At 40.1% G+C, this 27,737-nt stretch overlaps 1 protein-coding gene across 1 annotated transcript in view; it reads right to left on the bottom strand.

The window, feature by feature from the left end:
• The window catches only part of CMTM8 (CKLF like MARVEL transmembrane domain containing 8), a 35,442-nt gene extending 7,705 nt beyond the window's left edge, over positions 1-27,737 (bottom strand). The window contains exon 1 of the mRNA XM_066571562.1: positions 27,522-27,737. Within this exon, the coding sequence (XP_066427659.1) occupies positions 27,522-27,692 (171 nt within the window). The 5' untranslated portion in view covers positions 27,693-27,737. The remainder of the gene's footprint in view (positions 1-27,521) is intronic.

Raw genomic sequence — 27,737 nt, 5'->3', positions numbered from 1 at the left:
GAATGGCCCACACCTGCTCTGTGGATTGCACCACAGGCACCACAGACACAGAACAACTCCTAAACCCTACTGTAAAAGGCTGTAGTAAAATATCAACACCACTACAACATACAACTGCAACTGGAGAAGAGCAAGTCACATTGGGAATGTCATTGTACTCCACAGCTCTTAAAACATCTCCCAAGTCACTTGACTCTAAGTAGTAGACAAGGACTCACACTCAAGCGAAGTCCTCAAGCAAACCAGTCTGGGAGAAAAACCTCCCTCCTAATGTGGCAGTCTGTTCAGATCTAAGACACAAAAAAATACACAAACCAGAGGTTTTAACATACTCTCTCCAGTTTTCTCCAATGCTAGGTGATCTCCAATGCATTAAAAGGAATGAGGAGCAAGCAAAATGTAAGTCATATGCCACAGGAAAAAAAAAGTTGTGTGTTTTTCAAGTTGTCCAGCAATTAGAAAAATCTTAACCATAAAAAGAAAGTGACATTTTATACCTTAAAAACAAACAAACAAAAAGCAAAGCTCACTCCACACACTTTATTAGACTCAGATGTGGGAACTAAAATTCCTTATTTGCAACAAGGCTTAACTCTTTCTGCTCTATCTGGACTATGGTGAAATTATCTAGCAGTGAGAAATGGAAAGATTACAAAATTAAAGCAAATAGCAACGCATTTAACACATAAGAGCCACAGCTGGGCAGCTTAAAGAAACTTCTACCCCAATATTCTATCTCCAGCAGCAGTTAGTACCAGACACCTGAGGAAATACATTAAAGAACAGACCATCAAAAGTAATATTTCCTTGGACTACCTTCCTCAGCTCTCAGGACTGTGCAGTGAAGGGACTTGGTGGTGATATCTTTGTCATCAACAGACCCTGACAGCAGATGATGGTTTTGCTACATCTTCATTTGCACAAGAGCCAATCCTATTCCCATGCAAGCTGCTGGCCATGGTCACATTTACTCCTCTATTGCAGAATTGAACATACATATAATGTTTAGAGATTTATCATTCATGTTTACAAGACAATACTGTTACAGAAAAACTTCTTGTCATTGGTCCTCCTACCACCTTGTATCTGTTTATTTTGTCTTCAATTCATCTTCCAAATTGCCACACAAACTTAATTCAACCCTCTACCATGTATTGACAGTAGATTAGATGTATATTATTTGTACATTCATCTACATCTGCATCATGCATACATAAAAGCACTGCACAAATGTCTGTTCTATGGTTTGTTTGGAGTTTGCTTTTCTCTCTTAAGAGGAGAGAGAGAAGGAGCATTTTCACCCCTAAACGTTTTCACCAACACACGAATTTCTCTCCAACGGGAAGCTCTAGAACTGGAATAAAAAATTCCTGCCTTTCGCAGCATACCAGGGGAGGGCAGCATTGCCTAGTAAGAGCAGCTCAAACAGCGTTAAGTGGAGCCTTTAAAACACACTATTTTCAATGCAAAGTTATCGGTTCAGCAATGCTTCCCATAGTTCATTTTAATTCTACTTCCAACAACGTTTTACTAATAGTAGCAATTCAGTTAATAGCACCTCAAATTGCAAGAACTACCCACAATCAGATAAAAAGCAACTCAATTTTAGTGTAACAACTGTTTTAAGGCTAAACAATTTTGATAGACTGTTTAGCTAAAGAAAAATACCATTTTCACAGGATACAAAGTTGTTTTTCATTACATCCATACGCTTGAATCCAAATTTAAATTCATCATCCAGAAATTATACAGATAAAAAACTGATCTCATGCTTGATAAATAATTACTGAAGGCAGATTTATCCTAGATCTGAGTATCTTATAAAATACCAAGAACAGAAATTTTGAAGGTGAGGAAAAAAAATTTAAAAGTTTAATCATTAAATACTCTGCTTATAAGTGTTGATTTTTAGAACACTTTTAAATATAGAAGTAGATTTTTCATGAAATGCACAGGACTAGGAAAAATTTTTCCTACTAAATGCAATAAGATTGATAAGGATACCCCAGTTTATATAATAGATTATTATTTGAAAGAACAAAATCTTCACAAGTGGCAAATTATTAAAATTAAAAAGGAAAATTCTGAGGTTACATGAGACCACTAATCTTACACAACCACACACTAAAGCTAGCAAGACATTCCCTAGAGCACAAGTATTCATGCTGGGCCCTGTTTTTTCCAGTAGTATTCGAACCTGGAGTTATCCCCCCTCTTCCAAGATAATTTTAATATTTAGGTGCCTGTACACCTCACATGTATTCCGAAGAATTGCTTTTAACCCACATTTTTAGCTGGCTTGTATCAATGGCAGAACAACTCACCCAGGCAATTGAGATGCACCACAGATGTTACAGATTTATATTCTTAACTGGTTCCTGCATCGTAACTTTGATGGGTTGCATATTAGAGCACATTTGACATTTTCAGTTAGATCCAGATACTCTTACAGCATATTACTGGAGCTGACAGGCTAAAATAATATTTCAGACTTCTTGATTAGACCTGAAAAGGTCAGATCAGCTCATGGTCAACAATTCACTCCGTGTAGTTAAATGATATGGCAAATGGTTTCGCTGCATATGTAAACATACGCAATAAACTGATTCAAAGTTCACACTGGCCGTCAGCATCTACAAAATACCTCAGGAGCCAAAGGAATCCAGACATCTAGACAAGCCTTCCATGATTAGCTGGTATTCTCAGCATGCTAAATACCGAGATTGTTTCTCTGGTGTTAAATGCCTGCCTCGTAATTTTCTGACTGCCCCTTACATGACAGCTTTGCTGTTTAACAGATCAGTACAAACTGGGTGACACTGCTGTATCTGCTGGAGCTGAGAATGCCACTTCTCCTACTGGCTTGGCATCACACCTCCCCACTGGGAAAAAGTGGACTGCATTCACATGTCACGTCAACGAACATCCAGCGTACAGAATCTGGCAAGTGAGTGATAGGCAAGCAATGCTGGAAAGCCAACATCAGCAACAGCTGGGGAGTGCCTGCAGTAATTCAGTGAGCACAGATGGTGCACAGCCACCTTCACTGCTCCAGGTCAGCTCTAAGACAAGGGAGAAGGCTCCACCCAGGAACTGGGGAAGGCCTCTATCTCACTATGACCAGGTAGGCTAGAGTGTATTAGTAATAGCTAAGTATTTGGTTTTAATTTATGAGCAAGTCAGAATATGCTTAATTAGAATTACAGGAACATACTACTATTCTGGAAAAAATGAGCCCAAGAAAGGGGGAGGGAAAGGCATGAAGAAGGCCCAAGAAAATAATGCATTTTACCATTAATGTGGTAATGGATGAGAGGGGATGCTGGATCCTAAGACTATAAGGGCTCCACCAATGGGTCCAGTTTTTCTAGTCAGATGGGAATAGGGATGTCAGTGCAAGATAAAGGCAAGCAGTTTTCTGTTGTTTATGGCAGGTTCTGATTTCAACTCAGACATTTATTTTGTGGTCATTTGGCTGCTGCTTCATCAGGTACCTGCATTACTAAAATGCATTAATATGTCAATGCACTAATGCATACTTCAGCAGTTGGCAGACACCGTAAAAAGGAAGTAACTTGGTAGCAAAATCCAACATTATTGAGTGTGCAGGTTTAAAATTAGATGCTTAATTACATATTCAAACCCTTAAATAAATGCCATAATTCTTCTGCAGTGCTGAGAACTTCAAAAGTATTGGATTATTTAGTCACTTTAAAAAAAAGAGGGCTTTGTTGTTAGTACATGAGACACTTGTCTCGTGTCACAATTCAGCAGGTATAAAAGCAGGTGTGAGCTTGAATCTGTGTATCCAGCTTTGCTTTTCAAAGCAGCTTAAAAACTGCAAAAGAAAATTTGTACTTGCCACCTGCATTCAAAAGACTACGATGTAACAACTCCTCTCCAGTGATACCAGGGTTTGGAATTCCCCAGCATTTCTCCTGAGTGGTTAACTCAGCAACACAGTTAAAAATGTGTATATGTCCTTTCCACAATAAAAGAAGTCTCATTGTAGCAGAACTGACAGGAAGAAAAACCCAAGGCTCACCTATTTAAAACAAAAACAAACAAACAAACAAAAAACCACAAAAAAACAAACCAAAACAAAAATTTGGTACATTTGCCAGAAGCTTTTCCTATTCTTTATCCAAGAGATGCTTCCTGTGACCATAAGCACTGCAGGATTTATATGGAGTTGCTGCTGGCGCAGATGAAAAGGATGGCAGATGGAAACTAGAAGAGTTGTGCTTTTGCAGCACGAATTGCCTACTGTATGCAAAGCCACCTAAACATGGACAGCATCCAGCAAGGAGAAAGCAGGACATCTTGCCTCCTCTTCCTAGCAGAGGAGATTTATGACTAGAGGACAGAGAGACCATTGTAAATTATTGCACATCATTATTTCATTACTAAATCACAAGTTAGGAGCTACCTTATCAGCAGCACAAGCAGCCTGTCAATGTCTCAACCTCCATCCTTTTCTGCCTTGGCTACATACCAAGATGGTGGTGCTGGTGTGGATTTTAATGAGAAAAAAAACAGTGAGAAAAAGAGAAATATCCCTCTACCGTTCCTGTTAAATATATCCAGGACAGTCAGTCATAAGAACAGGCAGATTTAATGGTATCATTTCCAGCTGGTTTTATTTTACAGATTTATTGATTTATTTGCAGATTATTTACAGATACAGAATTTTTTTTTAAATGTTTTTTCCAGCTCAGGCTAAATGGAGTAAGTGTTTGCACTGCACATTAAAAGTGTCTTTAAATCAGAATTTTTGTGCTCTCACACATCATCCATGAAGTGACACAACAATTATGCCTTCTGCCACTAGAGCGAGCACAATCATTGCTTTTTTCTTCACGGAAGGGGCATTTTGCCCAGCAGTAGCATCAGGGCAATTGCAACCCCTGCAAATCGAAAAGGACCACTCAAAATAAGCAGGATATCTAATCTAATCTAATCTAATCTATCTATCTATCTATCTATCTATCTATCTATCTATCTATCTATCTCTTTCACTAGGGGTAATCCCAAATTTGAGTGTCTTCCCAAGGCAAATTCAACAGGTTAATTTCCATACCAGGTACAACAACAGCAACATCAACTGCAGGTTTATTCACGAACTAGTCAAAATAAGAACACTTGATGTGTTCAACTTAAAAAAAGTATAAGAAAAAATAAGGTGAAAGCCTGTAATTGCTGGATAAATCAAACATCAATCCAGACTGAAATACAAAATATAAAAATCTTATTTCTGCTGCTGTAAGAGAAAAGGTGATGAGCACGTTTTTAAATTGAAAGATTCAAACTTCAAATATTTCCACTAACACTGAGTAAAGGTGCAAAGATGAAGAAATTCAAAAATGTTTTTCAGCTATGGTTTTTAGAGATAGAAGAACCTTGCTTAAGTGTCTTTGACAGTTCAAGAGCCATGTGAATGTACTCTGGAACAATCTAATCAATACATTGCCTTACCCTACTGCTTCTCTTTCCCAGTCTCAAACATTTTTTTTTCAAGCACCAAACATTACAGCGAGCTGACATCAGCCACTCTCTAGTGTCCCCCTCTCATTAGATTGTTCATGGTTTTGCCTTGCTAGGAAAAAAAATTTAAAATCCACAGTGCTCACAGAAGCATACAGAAGCATGCCAGTGGTCATAGTGGACATACCAATTTTATAATTTGCACAGTACTACTCTTAGCACCAAACTTAAGCAGCAGCTATGGGTCTCAAGTCTCTCCTAGCTTTGAAAACACTTCTGCCTAATCAAAGTCCAAAATTCAGTCTCTTCTACTTTGCCAGAATTTCTAAAAATTTTCTGAATGCCTGTTTAATTACTTTCAAGTGACCAGTTTCAGTTGAATCTTCCCACTAGTCTTCAAGATTTCTGTCATGCTCTTGGCTTGGTGGCAGCACCAGCACACACCCCTCAGGCTAAATGGGCCTGAAACAGTGGCAATACTGACCATTACTTCAGAGAATCACCCCCTCCAGAGTTGTTATTTAGGATAGATTTCCTAAGAAAGAAAACTGCTGGAAGCAGCACGTGCCAAAATATGTTCCGGATGTATATCTTCATCAAAGACTGAACTCTCTTACCCCAGAGTTTAGTCCAAATCCTATGACATGTCAGAAAACCTCCTGACCCAAGACTGAAATGGGTCAAAGCCTTCTGGCAGACACTTCATTCAATAGGGAACACACCTATTCCAGAATGAGACTTCAGACAAAGCCCTTCGAGGGCTGACAGACCTCTGCTGCCTTTCCCACAGCTCCACAAAGCAGGGAAGTCCTCCCACACCCACCCCAAACCCCCCAGAAAGAGTCCAGGAGCACCTATGCCTAAAAAACTGGGCACCAGACCTCCTCATGTGTGAGCCAGTAAATAAAGTCCAGTCCTGGTGTTCAGCCAGCACTCAGGAGTGCCCAAGAAACTATGAAGTCTCATTGGGAAGAGCTAAGAGAGGGCGGCATGCGAGTGAGAAACTTTTTTGTCTGATCAGAATGGGCACTGCCCAGGCATAAAGACAACAGCACCCAGGCAAAATGCAGCAGCACGCCCAATTTCGTGTCACCTTAGTAATCTACCACCTACTAAAAAGGTGTAAATCACAAAGGTACTCCTTCTCCACTGCAGCCCATGCATGAGGAATATTTTGTGATACAGTGCTCCAGCTCACTGCATCTGGCATCCCAGAAAAATAACCCAGGGGTGGGGGTCAGTAAGGAAATCGTGTGTCCATGCCAGCAGCACATTACAGGTTGCTTCACCTGAGAAATATGCATGGAATGTCTGAGACCAGACCTAACACCAGTAACACAGTAAACTTAAGGAGGTAGCCTATATTAAAAAAACAAGATATGTTTTCTGGAAAACACAGACATACCACATCAAAATTATGAAATCACTACAACAGATTTCTTACAGTTTCTCAGGAAGCTCTATTAGAGGCAGAGTAGTGGATATTCAGAAGGTAAATAAGAAACAAGAGTTTGTTCAGGTTGTAAATTTTGTTCCTGTCATCAAAATGTTACAAAGGAAGATTAGAAACTCTTAGGAAAAAAAAATAAAAGTAAATAAAAACCTCTACCAAAGAGAAAATTCCAGAGTGCTTTATAAATCAACGATATACCCACACATTGAGTATGTTCTGCTCATTCCTCCCTTCCACTTACAAAATGATTCAGTTGGATTATTCAAGGCACAGAGAACAGCTCCTACAAGAAAAGAAAGTTAAAGCTAGAAAAAAAGACAGATCCAATTTTCTGTTGAAGACTGAAGGAGGATATGACAGAAGTCTGCAGAATGTCAGGTGGCACAAAGAGGGGAGCGAGGAGTGGATTAGGACTTGCAAGACAAGAAGCATCCTGCTAAAATTATCACACAAAAAGATGAAAAGCAAACAGAATGAAATGGTCTTTAAAAACAAAACAAAATCAAAAAGAAGGAAAAAACCCCACAGCACATAATCAAATCACAGAATGCCATAGGAAACATCATACCTACTCTGGGTCAGCCCTATCTGTATATATTATGTACATGCATGACAGTCAGGATAGTCAGCAATCTTCAGCACTGGAAATTCCTACATGTGCAGTTTGCTAGAAGTTAGAGAACCATAATAGAGGAGAAAAGCTTGCAGTACATGCTCCTTCTTACATTCCTCCCTAAGTTTTCAGTATCAGTGAATATTAGAGACTGAGCTAAACAAACCACTGTCCATTACTTCTGGTTTTAACTGGCCTTCCTTTCCTGCAACCCTGGCAACCAAGGACTGGAAGATGTAGAAGTGTTAATGGAATAGGATGAGATGATTACATGCCACATCAATATATCATTTGTTTCTAAAGTAGAATTACAACAAATAATCTCAAGGAACTGTGAAGAATCTGGCTTGAATTATATCATCATGAAATTTATCTTCTCAGTAGAGTGGAGGTTGATCATTAACAGGCCATTAAAATGTGTACAAAGCATAAAGATTGGTCCTTGTCCCAGGGCACTTTCCACATTAAATGCTCTGGAGTTTCAGGGCTGCATTCAGGAGCACAGTACTGCTTATCCATGCCTGTGAATTCTAACTCAACCTTGTATTTTGCCTGGGGATCTGCACACATGGAGTAGTTTATATAGGTTACTGTACATTATGCATACATTAACTTGGTATCACAGTGCTACCATCATTTCATCTACAAAGAGGCAGCAGAAGACAGCCTTGTCTGTGCCCATCATGTTCTCTAGTCTGAAAGTGTCTTGATGCAGAATACAGTGAGATAGGCAGCCAGGAGAAAGACCTGCAAGCTCAAGGCTGCTGCAGCTGGCTGGGACCACACTGGTTGCTGCTATCAGTGGCTCCATCAGGGCCACAGTGTCATGTAAAAATAAAGAGGGGTGGTACAAAATGCTACTGGAGACAAGCAGCCTGACCTAAGCAGCACTTACTCACCTCTCTGGAAGGGTGACAGTGCAAGGCAGTGACCTCCACAGTGCTCAATCTCTAAAGGTTGACAAGAGCATCTAAACACCAAGGAGAGGAGACTGCCTGGCCTCTTATCGAACAATCCCGCGGGATGCTACTGAAAGGAAGGCTGCTGCCACTCCCTTTTCCTTCCACTTCAGCGAGGCCTGTCCGCGGCAGGGGTTTCTCTCATCACCTAGGATTTCCTAGAGAGAAACACTGTGATATTGTGCAGAAATGCTTGTTGATTCCAAATTCACTGCCTCCTCCCAGCCCTGTCAGGAAACCGTGAAGTGGTACTGCTACAGTAAACACTGCAGTATCATGGAGCTGGGAATTACTCACTGGAATTGCTGCTACATTTTGCCCTTGAGCAGCAGAGAAAGGAGAATGTAAAGTAATAGCACATTAGAATCAAATAAAAAATAATCTGCCTTTCCAGTTACTTTCTGAGCAAATTTTCATTTAACCACGCCTTCAAGTATTAATTTTAAAGCAGACAATTACAAGCAGAATAGCCACATAGAGACTATAGAAGGCACAGGATATGTATTTTTTTGTGTCCTAATGGCTTCTTTTGTGCAATCTCTAGAGGTGATGGCTTTTTTGAGGAAAAACTTTAAGATTCAGTACAAACACCTTCAGATACAAAAGTAGCGATTAAATTCCATATTCCAATATTTTTTCCTTTTCAAAAGCCTGCTTATAAATCAAGATTGGTGAAACTACAAGGCTGAATGATTTTTTATTTAACACTCAAATATTAATACATTCTGGAGTTCTGAGTAGAACCTGTAACTGATTTCTTTGAGAATTAACACTCAGTTTAGTCCTCTAAACAGTCCTGTCCCCAAACAGGCAGTAGAGAAGGAAAAATAAATCCTATGTGACTCACAGGAGATCCAGGGGCAATTTACTGAGTTGATTTGTGAGGAGACCTATCATTGCACTCATACAATGCCATATGATTTAATTGATTTAAATTTTAGATCTTCATACTATAAAATTATGCGTAGATTTGAGAGCTCACATTAGTCAGGAACATCAGCTACTTGGTGGAAGGACTTAGGAGAGCTTGTAGTGCTTCCTTGAGGCAATTTAAATAAAAAGAAAAAAAAAAAAGGAAAACCACAATTGGCAAGCTTTTTGAATTCTTGTTTTGAGACATGAACCTAAGATTTGGACAAAGAAAGAAGCTTCCTCACATTCACCAAGAATGTCAGCTGATGATGAATTTCACATCTCTTCTCAAGACAGAACTGACTTCCAGAGTGCAGCTGCAGTTTAACTCTGGGATAGGGTTGCCCCCTTCCACCTCAGGAGCTTGGGTGGGGCAGACAAAATCTTAACATATTCCTTTTCCTTTACACAAATGCAGTGCCTGGTTCACAAACACATGAGAGTTTTCCTGAGAAGTCCTTCCTGAGAGGGACTACTTCAAGCCAAGCAGTAGAGGCATATAAATTTATGGAGGTGAAGACGACAGTATAGCCCTTGAGTTCTGAATACTATTTCTCCTTTATAAAGCACTTATACAAATTAAATGTGCAGGCTTGATCTGCTGTGCTTACTGAATGCAATGCTTGTTTCTTGCTTTTCAGAAGTGCATTGTGAAGAAATGATTGTCCTTGTACAGAAAAACTAGGAAAAAAATGCAATAACTGTCTGCAATCTCATTTACTTTTTCTTTTATTATTTAAACTGGAAAAGGGCAGAAGCAGATTCTGAGTTCAAAAGATAGAGGACCATTTGTATCTGTCTGAACGTGTCTTCCCCAATGTGGCTATTTACTATCTTTTTTATTACTACAACTACTACTGTTTCTTATTGGAGCATGATGGCAGAAGGATTTTTTCTTCTGATCCAATAAAATCATACATGAAAAGTCTTCCTTAACCTTGATATTGCCTCTTCTACAGACATACAAACTCTTCCTTTGAAAGAAGTTTTGCAGCACTCTATCATCCTTCTTCCCATCTCCCTTGAAGGGATATAGCTCCCGAGGGTAGAAAAATACCAGCTTCTCAATAAATTTTGTAAGCTACTTCTAACATTTGGTGCATGTGTGCATGTGGAGTACACATCCAAGAAAAAAACGAAGAAGTCATTTTGCCATAGTTTTTATATTAATAAAGTAAATTATTTTTAAAGGAGAATCCCTAACAATGGCTACCTTATGAATTATAAATGATTATTTATGTAGTTCACTTTGTTTAAAGGCTGCCTACAAGAGAACAATGCTGTATACAGCTGCTTTATTAATAATGTCACTGGCTCTTTGTTGCTATTTTTACATCTCCATCTTCCTGTTAGGCCATGTAAATAGAGATGCCTAAAATTAGCGGGCATGCAGCATTGTTTCACAAGTCTTAGCTGCTACATTAAAATAGGAAGCTTATTACTTCTTTGGGAATAACTTGTATTTTGCCCCATAGCTAAGATACAAAGTCATAAAGCCAGATATGACGCAATGGAAAATTCAAAAACCTATTGCTGCATTCTTCATCCATTTAAACAGGAGGAAACCCTTAACTGCTTTTTGAAAAAAACCTTTAGACTGAAAGTATCTTTTAATTTCCACAGCTGAAAACCACTAAAATTGATTTTCTACAATACAGAATTTTTTCTTGCTGTGAGACAGAATCTTCTTGTCATCAAAAGTTGAAACAATTCCCCTTGCCCAACAAACAGAGAAGAAAATAAGATGATAAAGAAATAAGGAATCTGCATTCAGATTTGTTGTTGTCTGCCTATTTAGAAGCAGATTACTTCTATATTGAGTCTCAGGAATAATAATCCAACCCTAAGGACTGTGATTCACATATTTAGGTAAAGTTTAAAGATTTTACAAATACTGATCCACATGTTGTAGAAGCACCTCAATGAAAAATCCTTTTACTTCTCTGGCAAAATCACTTTCTTTCCTGAGTACACTTTGCAATAACAACACAGAAGAACTGCATGCCTATAAATATTTAACACTTGCATATGCTGTTCTGGAGGCATTTATGTTCAAAGACTTCACTGTCAGAAAGGACCATTTTGGCCATGTTGCCAATGGCATAAAGATTTCAACTTACAACATGCTTTTTGGAAAGAGATGACACCTTGGCACAAACATTGCAATGATAAAATTCATCTTGTCTCTAAAAAAACTGCCGTCGTGTCTACTGCTTTCATTGGTGAAAAACCCCAGCCCCATTTCTCATCTGAATTTTTCTGAAGTCAGTTTCAAGTCATGTCCTTTTCCAAAACATCCATCTGTCACCAATATATCAAAGATAACTTTGAACTAAGGGCCATATTCAAAATTGTTGACAAAACACAACTGAACAAGAGATAATCAGAAATACTAGCACTGCTTCTGGCAACAAGCTACATTGGGTTTTTTTATTCTGCTTTATCTTTCTCTTTATTATTTTTGTAGTAGTAATAGAAAGAGTTGACTTTGAAGGAATCAAGAACAAATCCAGAATTAAGTTTTCAACAGAGGCCTACATAAGACCTATATAAGGCTTGTTACCAGTGTTCCACAATTAATGTTTTGCAGAGATGTTTAGGGTACTAAAGCAACTTTAGGGTGAATTACATGAAGTGTATTATATGAAGGAAGAATTATATGCAAGTGAAAATATTAATACCAAATGAAAAAAAATTAATTGGCCAAACAAGTTAAACAACTCTACACATCAGTCATGCTTTTAGAGAACTCCTTTTTCTCGAGCTCCATAACTTTATTTTCAAGGATCTGAAGAAAAAAGTCCACAAGCCTGATGGACTTCCCACAGCCTTTCTGCTCTCCATAATAAATACTCAAGCAGTGCATGCAGTATAAAAGAACAAAGTAAAAAGGTCTGTGGGATACCTGACACTCGAAATTCAAACTACCAAAGTCATAAATTAAGTATACATGCCTATTTGTGGGGCAGGGTATAATGTTCTCCAACTGCTTCAATGGGCCTTATGTAAACAAAGAACAGAACAACTGGTGACAAATGCCAGCTTTCTAGTGCAAGAAAAAAGTCTTCAATCAAGGAAAAAAAAAAACACCCCTCAATCCATTGGTTTATCCAGATTAAAATATGTGAGCAGAAATTATTTAATGTCCCTCAGATATTTGCTCTGCTGTTATGCCAGAGGTTAATGCCCTGCAAGGGTTACTGCAGACAAAGCTGCTCCTCAGTCACTGCACTCTAATGCTCAGTGTATTTGAGGTAAACAAATCTCTGGTTTGTGGTATCACCACAGGCTAGAATGTGAACTGCAGTGAACAGCAAGGCATGGAGACCTTGTCAGCTGTCTGCATGTATGAGCTATCAGTCTGAAACCAGAAATTCGGTATTTGCCTCCGATAATGCATAAACACAGAAATGCCAAGAGCTGCTGCTCTCACTGCATTCCCCCACATGCTTCACTGTCCCCACAATACAGCTAATATATTTTGGGTTTTCAAGAACTTTTGATTCCACTTCTCCTCTAAATCTGATTTCCCAGTACAGCTCACAGATGTCAGAATGGCTACAAACTACAGGGATTACTATGGATTAATGAATCCTGCATGCCTGAAAGTGTTTAGAGCAATTACACCTCTTAGTGGTAAGGTATTTCCCACACATTCTCCTTCAAGCTCCTCTGTCAGCAGGGCTGTTTCCTCTGGGAGACAAACGTGTTGTCAGACCGAAAGCTGGTACAACCCCCAGATGGATGTAGCAAAGTGTGCCTTCAATCCTAGCCCAGGCTAGAACTTGGCTCTAAATTTCAGGGAAATCTCCTCAGTACAACATGAAACAGAGATAGCACTGCTTGGTCTCCATCCCATCCAGCCTCCACCCATCCCCTGCACTATCAAAGCCCAGTGAGCAGACCAGGACAGGGTTTCATGCGCAGACTGAGCTGTGAGAAGGGAGGACAAGGCTCCCACAGCATCGACCACTTGATGATGAGAAAGGCAGATAAATGGGGCCAGTCCCCTTGTCAGACTCCACCACCAAACAGTTTAGAGTCAACCACCACTGCTGTGCTCAGATCACAGCTCAGGCTGAGGGGAGCTGTGACTGGGTCAGCTGCTGGGGCAGTGCAGGCAGCTGAAAGTACCAATATCCAAAACTGCAGCCACTGGCTTTGTCAAAGTCTGTCTGCATGTGAGCTGTGATTCATGAGCAGTAAGTGAGGCAGCACACACACCAAGGTTATGGGGAGGAGAGCTCTAGGTAAGGTAGCAACAGCCAAGTTGCTCAGGGATTACAGGCAGAGTGAGAGTGTGCTCTACACTTGCTTTGAGGGAAAAACACTTTGAAAATATCTTTCACTGCACACAAGCTTTTTGAATAAAAAGTCTCCATGTCACTATGCAAGCTTACAGCTTGACCTTCCCACCCAAATGGTTCTTCTGAAAAACCCAAGCCTTTTCCTGTAGTGCTGTTTATATTACTGCATTCCAATATACACAATCAACTAAATTATATTTACTTAGCTAACTTCCACACCTTTTCCCCTTTCTATTTCCTCAGATTTGGATCACTGCTTTCTTCTGCCTAATATTTTCTTCCCTAGAATGACAATAGTGCAGATACAATAATGAGGTGTTACCAGCCTTTTGTTCAAGTGCTCTTTGTTGAGTATTTCAGCTATTTACTGCCCCCCCAGAAGTTCCTGTTTTCCCACTGAGGGGGGAAGGGAAAGCCTGTACAATGACATGGCAGCTTTTTGTTCAAAAAGTCTGTGTGCAGAGATATTTAGCACATTTTCCCTGCAAAGCCTGATATTACTAGTTTCAAATCAAAAAGGGAAAAAAATCTTAAAATAACTTTAAAAAATTTTATACATATATATAAAGTAGTACTAAAAAAGTAGTACTTTTAGTACTACTAAAAGCAGATATCCCTTTCTTCAAGCTATGAATTATTGCTATATCAAAATGCCCACATCCACACACACTGAAAGCTCAGCCCACCATGATGAAATGTGTACAAACACAGAGGCATGTATTGTAATCTCCTACTGCCAACAATATTACAGGTCTTAGCACATAAAACCAAGAAACCAAAAAGGAATTAGGGCACTGAAAAGCATCACAAACTGGGGGCTTTGCTAGTTCACACAAAGGGAAAAGGAAGAGCACAGCATGCACAGCAATTTGATCCAGGAAAAGGCATATATCGTTTGATAATCCAGTGATAAGGCAGGACAGCTATGGGACAAACCCATCTGTTGTATTGAATAAACAAATTTACATTGATAGTTGTGATGCTGAGCTGTTTTGATACACAGGACTTAATAAAATCATGATGTGGGTGTAAAAAAAAATCATCAGTGTTTCATTACAAAATAAGATATGTCCTGGGACTGTGGGATACATGACTATAGGGAGCTCTGAAGAAATACATAAATTAGGCAGCTGGGTTATAAAAGAGCATGTCCAAGCAATGGATCTGAACAGCTTCCCCTTTCACCATCTATCAGCTAGATGTTCAAGCCAAAGAAACTGTGCACAAGAAACAGGTAGCATGACAGGGAATTTTTGGGGTAATCTTGGTACCAAGTGGGTTAACTGTGCCTGTTATCCTCCCAAAGTCAATTTTAGCACAATAGGTCAACACGAAAATGGTACAAGCTGTTAATTAGGCTCCTTCTAATCTGAATCTAATTTGACAGTGAGTGCTCCACGCAGGAGGATTGGAGAGGAAAGGTCTTAAGGAAGGTGATCTCTTTTATCAGACTAATCCATGGCCCTGGCAGAAGAAAACAGTGGGGAAAGTTTCTGGGCATACCCTTTTCTTCTGCGCCGAACGGAAGCAACATCAGAGCCGCCCTTCACCAAACGCTAACAAGGGGATAGGAAGCGACTCTCGGGAAGGAGCTGCTGTCCTGAGGAGTCTGACAAACAATGCCAGCGCTGATTAGAGCACACAGACTGCACAGTAGGTTGGCTTTCATGTTCCTTTCATGTTCTCTTCATTTCGTGTGCAGATATGTCGGAATGACAGAAGTCAATGGGAAATTCACAACAGGTTTTAAGAGCATCAAGAACTGATTCATTATAACCTTCTCTTCATAACAATATTGTTTGTGTACATTAGATCTTAATCTGATTTTGTTCCCATCAACTCATCCGGACTGTATTTGCACCAGTTCTCAGGGTCATCTTTGTGACTGTGGTCACAAGGGTTTTCAGGATGAAGAAGAGACGAGAATGTTGACTCCATGATCAGAAGGCTTGATTTATTATTTTATTATATATGTTACATTAAGACTATACTAAAAGGAAATAGAAAGGAAAAGGCTTCTTCAGAAGCTAGCTAAGCTAAGAATAGACAAGAATGAATTAACAAAGATCTGTGTCTCAGACAGAGCAAGAGCCAGCTCTGCCATGAGTGGTCAAGAAATCCAAACACCCACAGGAGACCAATCATGGGTCTACCTGTTGCATTCCACAGCAGCAGATAACCATTGTTTACTTTGGTTGCTGAAACTGCAGCTTCTCACAAGGAAAAATCCTAAGAAAGGATTTTTCATGAAAGATGTCTGCGACACATCTTCTTGCTCGTGTACATTGTTCATGCAATATGTAATCTACAGAAACACCAACCAACACAAGTCAAAATAAAGTGTTCTTTTTAAGTTCACTTTTCTGCCATTTTTTTAAACTGAGACCTAAATTGAAGAGGCATTTTGAAATTAAGCTAAGATTTTAGAGTGAAAATTACTTCAGACATAGTATAGAGTGGGTTGGGGTTTTTTTTTGGAGGTTTTTTGGGGCGAGAGGGATTTTTCTTTGGGTTTGTGTTTTTTCTCCCCCCCCCCCACCCAGGACTAGCATTACACTGTACAGCTTAACAAGAGAGTGAAAATTAGATGTAACCAACCTTAGAGAATTCCTTTTCATTTGTTGCTGTGTACTCAGTTTAATTTTAACTTGAGCTGGTAAAACACTTTACAAGAGACCCCATCTCACCTTTAACACATTATCTAGACTTGCTTACTTCAAGCAAACATTTGCTAGATAGTTGTCTGTTACTGCATAAAGAGAATGTCAAGTTCTTTGTACAAGCGTCTGGTCACGTTTCATGATTGCCAAAGTCTAGGAAGAAATCCCCAGTTTGAAAAAAAACTGCCTGGAAACCTCATTCTCCTGGGTAAGATTCCTACCATTTTTGCTGAGAAGTTAAACAGAAAATCCTTTCAATATATCAAATGCAACAATGAAATTGTACCTAGTAACATATAAGCTGTTAATCACTGTTTCGCTCACGGCAAGTTCCATCATTAAATTACAGTTCCACTGGCCTGCTTTGTACGTTCAAAATTATTTTTATACATCTTTACATGGATGCTCATATTTCAAGCAGAAAACACACCACAAGAGGAACCATCTCTTCAAGTAGGTCATTACTTTCCTCTTGCACACTGCCTTTTAAAGTTAAGTCCCAGCAATATAAAAATGTACTCAAAAGAGCAAAATAAGGATTGTGGTTTTCCAAAATTAAATATAGTAGTTTCCCAATGACAATTGTCTTTCTGTCAAGTTTGAATTTTATTTGGCATCCAAACTCCTTCCCATGCATTAAGAGAAATAAAAAGAACACTAATTAATGTATTGATTTGTACTGTGCTATATCTTAGTACCAACATGGGGAAGGGAAAATATTTTCAGCTTGGAGGCCAACTAGCAATGACTGTTGACAGTAACTGTTACGACTGCATTGCACAGTCCAACGAACATGGCTTATGCACATAGAGAGGCCTTGAAGCATCAATCAGAAATTCCAGCAGGGATCTTGTTTTTCCATGCAGCCTGAATCTCTTATATTGAAGAGCTTTTCAGCCTTTTTCATCTTTCACTGAGATCACCACAAGATTGTAGTTGGTATCAAAAAATCCAGCTCTGTCCAGCCTGCTTTATGCCTTTTGTTTTAGAAAAAGTTGCATTCTGGATGAATGCAAGAACTAAACATGTCACAATATTCACCAACAACCTCCTAAATCACTGTATCACTACCAGTATTTCTAATATTGTTCTAAAATACTATGGCATTTTTCATAGCTTTGTCCACCCACAGCTTTATGAAACCATTAAAGATGGATGTCTCATACATGGATGTCTCAGAGCCTGTTCTTTCAGTTGCCCAACATCTCCTCTCCTAAAACAACATTTCCCCAAATTTTTTGTGTAGGAGCTGCATTTTCTACATTGATTTTCTCTGTCAAGCCTGAAGAAGAGCAGATGAAAATCATGCAAAGCAGGCCTTTGGCAAGTTGCCTGGAGCTGCTGGACAAGAGGGCTTGAAGAAATGAGGCAGGGAGACAAAACCAAACCAAACCCACCGCAGAAGAGAGATGGGAAATTAGGACTTGGGACAGAGGCAGAGGGGTGGACAAGAGAGAGGGACAAACATGTTGAAATACTTGCAGCTAACTATGCAACACTTCCAGAAATGAGTTCTTCACACATCTTAATTCTATCCTTGGTTAAATATACATTATGCTATAGCCTATAATTTTCTGACCATATACTTTCCCCTTCTCCACACCACTACCTGCATGCAGTAACAAAAGGGAAAACCTCCTTCAGAACTAATGCTTCCCCTTATTTTGCTTTCTGCCTGTTTACTTGCATGGCCTGCAGAACTGCAATTCAGCTTTGCATTTGGGCTCTTGAAAAACACTGTGTTATCTGTGTTGCCCCACAAGTCCATCAATAAACTATTAAACACATCTCTGAGATAGAGTAGTATGCTATCCTAATTTTAGACAGTGCACTAAAATTAGAGTCAAAAGCCAATTCTTGCCAAATTTCTGGAAAACTCTTTTCCCACGGCATTTATTACGGCACTGCATTTTGCATCTTCAGAACACAGAGCTCCTACTGACTTTCAGACACATCTGAGAATAATTGCTTTTTCTGCAACTCAGACCCAAAGCTGGGGATTCAGAAAACAAGGAGTAGAGTGAACACACTGAAATGTAGGGCTTACTTGCCTTGTCTAGCATCCCATAGGAATATTGTGGTTGAAGGAGAAGATAAAAATCAAGTTTTCCAAGGAAGCAATTAGCCAGGAGACCATCCTCTCCCTTTGAATAATCCCTTTCCTTACTCACAACATGACTTCCTCCAATGCTGTGTGCACAATATCCCAGTCACGCCTAGAAAAGCTCTTCTGTGCAATGACCATGACAGAAGTTTCTTGATAAAAAAACCACAATCAAGCAGGTTTTGACTGGATTCCAGTACCTGCACACAATTCAATACAAAACCAACACTGCCAGGTGAAACTAATTTTGGTGCTTAATTTCCAGGACCTTAATAACATAATAATGTTTTTTAATTGTTAATTATTAAGCACCTATACACATGCAAGCTCTTTGAAACAGCACATGGGGTTCCTGATAGCAAGGTACCTCACCGTTTATAAATTAAACTACAACCAAATCAGCACAAATGCTGTCATTTTTTGGTCTTTTTTCCCCACAAAGGACTGAATTATAGCACCGCTCTCCCCAGCATGTATCATAGTTGTGTCCTGATCCTGTAAAAGGACAATTGTGCATTTGTTTATACTTTCCAACCTACAGCAGTAGTAACAGGCAATCACCACAGACTCACCTTCTCGCCTGATCCTTGTCAGTCTGCCCTGCAGTGGCTGTCTCTGGCTGGGCGCAACCAAGGCTGATGTTATCAGCTGAAGTGTCATTTTAAAGGTACATTGTAGATGTTTTCCTTTTGATAGAGGATCATTTTTTTAACCTCTTCCACTGTCCCTCAGTGCTGAATTCCTGCCTGCAACACTGTCTCAGTTTTTAAGTTTCACCTATAGTTGTCTCAAAACCATGCTGCCCCATTCAGCTATTACCTGCCATATGAGCTGAGGCCTTTGGATTAGCATTATTGTTGAATGCAGAGAACCTATGCGAAAATATATATTAAAGGGACAGACAGGAAAAAAAAAAAAAAAGAAAAAAAAAGAAAAAAAAAGAAGAAAAAAAAGAAGAAAGCCAAGAAAGATTTAAAAAAAGGGAGCCTGTTAGCAGCTGCACAACTTTGAGGCTAAATAAATGGATCTGTGCAAAGACAGTGTCACCTTGAATTTATTTAAATTCAGGCCTGGACACGGCAGCCACATTTAAAGCTAATGATACAAACTGTTCTTATTTTCTGGTATAAAGCAGAGGTTCTTGACAGATTTCCTTTCAAGTTGTGCACATTAGGCTACCAGTCAAAGACCAGAAGTGATTACCAGAGTATGATCAGAGAGGCTGCTTTTCCCACATGGCCTCTTTCCAGGATCCTGCTTGGGATGTTTGCAATTTACTTATTCTTCATAACTAGATTATGATATATCCAGAGACTGACACCTTACTGATTATTACCACACCTACTTACTTTGTCTCAGTTCTACAAAATCTGGTTTTATCACATCTTAAATCAGACCAGAAACATTGTGGCTGCCCAGAACAAACTGCATGCCTCTAACAATACCAATTTGTTGAAACTGGTTTTGCTTTGCTCTGAAGATTTTTCTCTCAGCAAACCTGTGCTTGCATCAGTGTCATCTGCACACCCATAGCTTGCAAAAATGGTCAGTGTAAACACTCAGTATTGTTCCCTAGCTTGGCAAAAATGCAGTCACACCCAGGACTGATCCAAGCCTGTGCAGTGAAGAGGTCTGGCAAAGCCTGGATAGCTTATTAATGTGTGTAGAACCAAGAGCTCAGCCTCTTTAAATTCATTAACATAAGCATGACACTAAACTTTCCTTGGACCAGTCCCAGGTGCCACTGAAAGCAGTGACTTGATTCTTTCCTTACTCAGTCCCTCCTTCACTGGAGTTTCAAGAGCCTTATACCTGATCTGGTCCTTTCAGAGGCAGGTGAATTAGTGCCAGCCGCTTCCATGGGGAACTGGCTCAGGCCACAGGAACAGAACTACCTTGCCAAAGGCCTGATGGATGCTAAAAGCTATTTGCTGTTTGACACTAAAAAAAAAAAGAGCTAGGTCCTCTTTGTAAGGACACACTTTCTGCTGTTTTTCTGGAATTCAAAGGGGAAAAAGTGCAGAAATATCACACAATACAATATGTACTTTATCCAAAGTAAAATGAAGCTAAAACCTATTTATAGATATATAAATGTATGTGTACACATATATATGCATATATGTATGTCTGCATGACCATTATAAACTAAATATATGGCACTGTTACTCCCAGAAGAGAATAGGAAAAAACAATAGGCTGAATGAGAAGGCAATCAACAAACAACAACAAAACATCATCATTCCCTCCACACTTCCCATTCTGAAGGGTTCAGAGTCCCCAAGGGAATTTTTCTGTGGTTTTGAGATTCTTCTTTTTAAGAAGAATCTTTCAGGCACCTCTGCTCCAACCCTGCCTGTTGGTACTACACAGGAGGTTCAGAGCACGGAACAGAGCAGACACATCAGTGGGCTCCCCAGGTACACAGGAGTACTCCCATCCAAAGGGCAGGGAGTGAAAGGCATCTGCTTTTGCTCTGGAAGTAGCATTTTGTTAATGGACTCAGAAACCTGGGGCCATTAATGATTTTGCAAGAATCTGGTGTGACCCATAGACAACTTCTTTCTGTGTCCTTTTTGTGCTCACATTCTGACTATGCTGCCAACAAATACACCTCCTCATCATACACTGCATGGAAAACAGGGGTTCTTAGATAGGCATACACCACTTCAAGATCCTCTAATCTGTGGTCTTAACAGAGTATAATAAATAATTACAAACAAAAAGCAGGAATGACAGTGCAGAAAGAGAAAAAAAAAGAATATAACACAATGGGAGAAAAAAAAATCCCAACAATCCCAACTGAACAACAAATGAACAACCACAAAGAAAAGAGACACAGACAAGTCCAGGATCTGAATTAATTTTAGGACAAAATGCACCATCGGGTGTCTCCATCATTATCAGGTATCTGGCATTATCACTGTCTTCCCATAGCATGATTACCCAGGGATTTGGGACTCTTGTGCATATCTGGAAAAAGGCAATTTTCAGGAATGCAGTCACAGTCTCTTTACAACTATATCATTGACTTTTGTCCTCAGACCATGATGGCCCCCTCAGCATTTACCCTCACATAGGACTCACACCCAGCCACAGCATCATGCTAAAGCTAAGCACCTGGGAAGCTCTGCCTATTCCATTAGGAATAATGGGAGGACTGCACATTTCACTGTCATACAGACACAGGCCACTGAAGCCCCAAATGATCTATTTATTTATTTATTTATTTAAAAATAAGTTTGTGCACGTAAGAATTTTTGCAGGCACAAAAGAAAAATAATTTCTAGAGTTTGGGGGGGGAGTGGGTTGGATTTGTATTATATTCACTATCCACCCAACAACAAAGGAGAAGTTTAAGTATGACTTTAAAGCATTCTTCTCATGAAGAGATAAAGACATTTCACACGTGTTGTACCTTAACTCTGACGTATTGGGAATATTTTGCATTTTTGACCTTTGGTAAAATATCTTCATTCAGTTTAAGAGGCATTTTCACCCTCCTACCATTTTAGCCCTAACACTGTTTCTATCATCACTTGGAGCACGTTCAAAAGGTTCTGTTTTCTTGTGTCCCCCAAACAGTTCTCTCTTCCCAAGGAAACACCCTGATCTTGTCCAGGAAACCAAAGACCTTACAGGAAACAGAACTTAAAATAACTATATGATCCTAAAGGAAGATGGAAATCATATAGATGTGTGTATTCAGTACACTAAAGACAGCTAAGGGTTAGCAGTGAAACAGCACCTAAAAAAGGCAGAACTGAAACCTGACTTCAGCAAGAGTTCTGTCTGATCAAGACCAAAGGAGAGAGCTGAGACTTGGTATTGTGTCTTTTCTTATTCATGCATAGGAGCATGAAGCTGCTGGATGAAGTGACTGACTAGTCACTACAGAATTTGGTTTTTTCCATTCAGTAATTCAAAGTGAATAATATTAAGATGGTGCTTGTATACATCTCCTCCAGGCAAAGCACTTATTCAACATGTCAGGAGGTAGCTCAGTGTTGTCAACTACTTGCAAGCAGACATGCTATGATCGGAGTAAAAATCACATTATAAGAAAAAAGAAAAACATCACTACTATTCCTGAAAGAAGAGAAAGTCTTGCTGCCACTCAGGTGAGGAGAGAGGCTCTTTGGAACTCCCTCCATGTTTCTGCTCTATTCTTCTGAGCTTTCCCAAGAAATGGGAGGGCAGGAGGATGGTAAATACACATAAAACTTTGAACTGCAGTCAGAGAGGCTGTATGACTAAAAGAAAAAGCTAAATGCAAGGAGAGCTTTAGTAGAATTTTTTTTTTTTAGCTTTCTCACAGTAGATCATCCCGTCTGCATTACTTCTGTTTTTCTAAACATTAATATGGCTTTATTGCTGAGTTAATTTAACACTTGAATATCAGTAGATGAGTTTGATGCTGTTTGTACTGTTTCTCTCAGGAAAAAGACAAAGGTGAAAAGTCTGTCAAACAAATACTTGCACATTTCCAGTTGTTCTGGTTTTGGCAACCTCAATATCTTAGATCTGACCTAACTTTCAATATCTATTTAATATTCTGAGGGTCATCAGTCTACTAGAATAAACAAAGTCAACAATATTTCCTTTATGAATTAAACCTGCAAAGGTCTAACATTTGAAGAAGAATAATGAGCCAGTGATCAAAATTATTTTTATTGTCCAGAAACATAAATTTGAACCACAATTTTATGTGGTGCTAATAAAGTAAATGAATTCCTATCAGGCTTCTATTTCAAGTACCTATTTTATTCTGGGCATTTCAAAGAATAATGTGCATGGAACAGCATAAAGAAATGCAACTGTAAGTACAATTAACTAAAACTTATGCCATCACAAGATCTCAGTGCAGCAGCAGCAAAGTAACAACGTTCCAAACCTTTCCAAGCTATAGAAGTATTTGTTTTTGTCAAGGTCAAATAGCCATCACAAGCCTTAAAATCAGTAGTGCAAGTTTTACAAGAGGCTCCATCTAGCAACACACTGGTATGAAGCAACAATCTGAAGAGATCAATGTCATCCTGCTAGAAAGTAAATATTTTTATAACTACATCCATAGCAACCACAAAACTCTCCACCTCCCCAAAGTGATCCATAATGCTTGACTTGAGAAGATAATTTAAAGCTCTGAGAAGGTATCACTTGCCATCATTTTTCTTGGCCATAAAAGTCCCAGGAAGATAAATGTAGCTTTTCTGGGCCATCATTTCACAGAAAAGAAACACTCAAAAGATATCTCTAGAAATTGCTATACTTGCTCATTTTGAAACTGTAAATCCTCCAGGGGGACTGGTGGTGCTACACTGTAGGAATCAGTATCAATTACTTTATATGATGTATTTTTACTTCAGTGTCAACCCAGGCAATTGACATCTCATTTTCTCATTTAAAGACTCTGTGTAACACCACTTACATCTTCTGTACTACTTTCCACCAATGGATCTCAGTGCTCCTTACAAAGATTAGTACACATATTCCATGAATGGATGAGACATTCTGAGAAGTTAGAGAGATGCAGATAAATTAACCTGCAGAGTCAATGGCCAACTAAGGCCAGTAAATGCAAGTTTTCAGAGTCAGAACCCCTTGCCCTGTTCAGCAAGCACCACTACTTCTGTATATAAGTGCTTTGGACAGCCTTCCATGCACCAGTTATGTTTTATGCCAGTTTCCAAAGGCCTCTCAGAAACCCAGTGGCATTTTCCACTTTGCTCTTTCCACTGAAATGAACCGACCCCAGTTCTTTCCAAGTGAGTTGCAGGAAACCTTGCACCTGCTCTGGTCATGGAAGCCGACATCAAAGGCAATGGAAATCTGTCAGCACCAGGTAATTTAGCCTATACTTCAGGCTGCATTTCTGAGCTCATTCATGCTGGATGTATGCAGTGCTAGACCAAAAGGCATTACAGAATTAAGATTAACCAGGTTTGGGTACATAACTCTATTACTGCTGAATAGGCACAGTCAGCCTCATCCCACATTTACACAGGCTCTAAAGCAGCTACATAAAGGATGGATAATACCTGATCCATCATAAAACCTGTCTTTATAAAGCTAACTCATTTTGAACAAATTTGAAACAGGAGACTGAGTTAATAGCAGACCAGTGCTTTGCACGACTACAAAGAATCTCTTAGTAGGAACTGTTAAGCTGAATTTACTGTGCCATTAAACCACAGCCTCAGTGCAGATGTAGGCTGGTTACCAGCACACATGGAAACCCACACAGCAGTTAATTCATCTTCACAGTATGCGAATCAGGGACGTGGGAGCAAAACCTGATCAAGATCCTCCATTTAAGGGGCTGGAATGTTTCATTTATGGGGTAACTTTCTGCTTTTCCATTCTCTTTGGTCAAAGAATAACACAGATTTGCCCTTTGCCTACACAGGGAATACAGCAGAGTTTCAGAGCCAGGAGACACAGACTGCACCCCTCTTGCTGCATGCACATTGCTGACTGACAGCAGCAATAATCAAATATTTATGCAGCCCCACTCTGAGAGTGCAAACTCTCGGAGCATTTAGCACTATTGTTTAATGCCCCTAGCTCAGCTTTAACACATGGGACATGGGACATGGGATCTGGCAGATGAGTAGCTACAGAGATAGCAGATATGACTAAAAACAGTCCTCTTCCCTGTCTGTGTCACAGGTGTCCCAGAGAAGGGGCACCAGAAGCAAAGGGATGCTTCTACCACAGCAGCTGTCCTTCAGAGCTCAGAGTTTAGACTGGAAAAGATCTACCGGCTGCAAACTCCTGAGACTGAATTACATGCTGGTCTTATTTACAGGTTTGCAAATCCTTAGCAGAAGGATCATGCTATAAGTTGGGGCATCAGTACTGAGGGTCAGAAATATCCTGAAGGGCCAATTGGTGCAGGCAAGGCACAGCAATCAGAACAGGCTGATTTAGGGTACACAGCTCCAGTACTGCTGAATATGCACAGCAAATTTTGAAGTAGAGATCTTGGGATCTCTAGTCATGCTCTGTTAAAGTACATTTTCTCTCAGGAAAAAAAAAAAAAAAAAAAAAGAACATACCAAACTGGTGGAAAATGTTTAACCAAAACCCAATGCCAAATATATATATATATATATATATAAACACATATAAACTCACTATTTGATTTTAGTAACTGGGGTTCTTTCAACTAATTCCATATAAAGGTCTTCACTGATATATTTTTCTTTAATTTCACCGAAGAACAGCTACCCTAGCTGCTTTAAAATAAGTGGAGTTAAGAATTAGAAGTATTTCCTTAAAGGCACTATCTATCAGTACTCCACTTCTGTAGGACCTGCCCTACACCTTTCAGCTTAATATCAGAACTGTACTCTGTTCTCTCAAATACACCATTGCAAACCTGTAAAAGTTAATCTACGTTAGAGACTTCTATTAGCTCCTTTGAGTTGGCCAGGAACTGCTCATTTCACATTTTACAATTATCCCAGGAGTTAGGAACGGCTGAGAGGAAACAAAATCCCTCTAAAAAGCATCATCACTGTTTAGAAAGGTAAGCTGCACGACATCACCTGTCAACACAAACTAGAAGGCACACTTCCAACAAAGAGTAAGCAAGAGCCTGTCCATGCCCTGTGGTCATGTAGCTCAATGTGAGTGCAGCTGATCCAGTATTCACAGCCAGGATGAATATATGACATTCCAGCAGGGCTCTGGAAAAGCCTTGGGCACCTCTGTAACAATCTACAGTGGAATCACTCTTCAGATAAAGTACTAGAAAGGTACATAACTCCGTTGTAATTAGTAACTGAAAAAGAGTGGAAAAGAAAGCAGCTATTATTTCAAAGACTTGTTTATTCACAGATCGACCACAGCTTTGACGGTAAAGCATCTCCTGTATTTAACAGCCAAAATAAGCCTACAATCACCTATCTACTAGAGATCGACAGAATTCCCAAAGACACTGGCACACAGGGCACCAGCTGGGAGCAGGCTCTGACCTCACAGTCTCATCACTATCGGCGTGCACAGCAATCTGGCATCTCAGTGTGCATCCTCTCTCCAATGGCACTGCTCCTTCCAGAGGTCCCACATCATACACCAGCCTGAAGCTTTGCCTGGTTATTTTTACTTTGAAGTCAGCAAAACCAACAGCCATTCCACTGCTCTGGTGAAGCACAGTGTTTTCAAGCCTTGAAAACGAATGTGATCTGATAAGTTAATCCTTGAAGCTTCAGCACAACAAAAACTTCACACAGGAAACTCAAAAACTTAGCTGGGGAAGCCAGCTTTTAAAGACCCTTAATTATGAATAGTGTAGATGAATGGAATGAAACACGTAATTTTTAAGAGGAGATGCTGAGTATCTGTGGCTCAACACACTGAGGGCACACAGGCCTGCAGTGGGATCCGGGCGTTGTGCTGTTCAGTGCCTACCACTAAGGCAAGTGACCGAATTTAGCACTGCCTGGCCCTCTGTATGTTCATTTACACCTTATAGACTACCTGCAAAAAAAAAAAAAAAAAAAAAAAAAAAAAAAAAAAAAAAAAAAAAATTCACTATCAAGCCCAAAAGGCAGCAGTTCATCTCCTACTCTGCACAGGTGTACCTAAGCAGTAAGAATGTAAGGAAATGGGGGTTTTTTGACCTAGGAAACAAAGATAAATTGTTTAATAAACTCTCACATCATGACTATTCGTGTGCTATCAAGTGCAAAGCATACACAACCAATGTGGTTACAGAAAAGTCTCCAAAACTCAGCTCCCTGTCTGCCAAAACTCGTCTTTCCGCTACGGGACGAGATGATACCGCAGATACCACGGGAGGCTGAGCAGACCGCGTGTGCCCTGCGCTCCTTTTCCAGTTTCCAGGCGGGACAATTGTGCCCCCGCCGCGGAGCCGCTCTTGCTTCCGCGGGCTCGTCCTTCCCCCGCGCTTCACCTGCGGGCAGGGACCCGCACGGGGTGATGCGCTGAGGGACACCCCAACCCCTCCTCACTCCAGTCCCGGCCGAGGCTCCCCCGCCCCTCCGCGCCCCCGGGGCACTCACAATCTCGGTCACCATGAGGAGCCCGGGCACCGTGCGCAGGAACTCCCTGTCGTAGGCGAGGGTGCTGGAGCTGGCCGACAGGTTGGCGGTGAAGGAGCTGCTGGTGGTGGTGACCGTGTGCGAGCGCGGGCGCGGCGGCTGCTCCTGAGGCGGCGGCACGGGCGGCTCCATGGCCGGCGCGGCTGTCGCCGGACGGGCGGCGCGGAAGCACCGCCG

Source organism: Molothrus aeneus, chromosome 1 (assembly GCF_037042795.1).
Source record: "Molothrus aeneus isolate 106 chromosome 1, BPBGC_Maene_1.0, whole genome shotgun sequence".
NCBI lineage: Eukaryota > Metazoa > Chordata > Aves > Passeriformes > Icteridae > Molothrus > Molothrus aeneus.
Note: the sequence above shows the minus strand (reverse complement) of the source record. Positions and strands in the feature narration are given on the sequence as shown.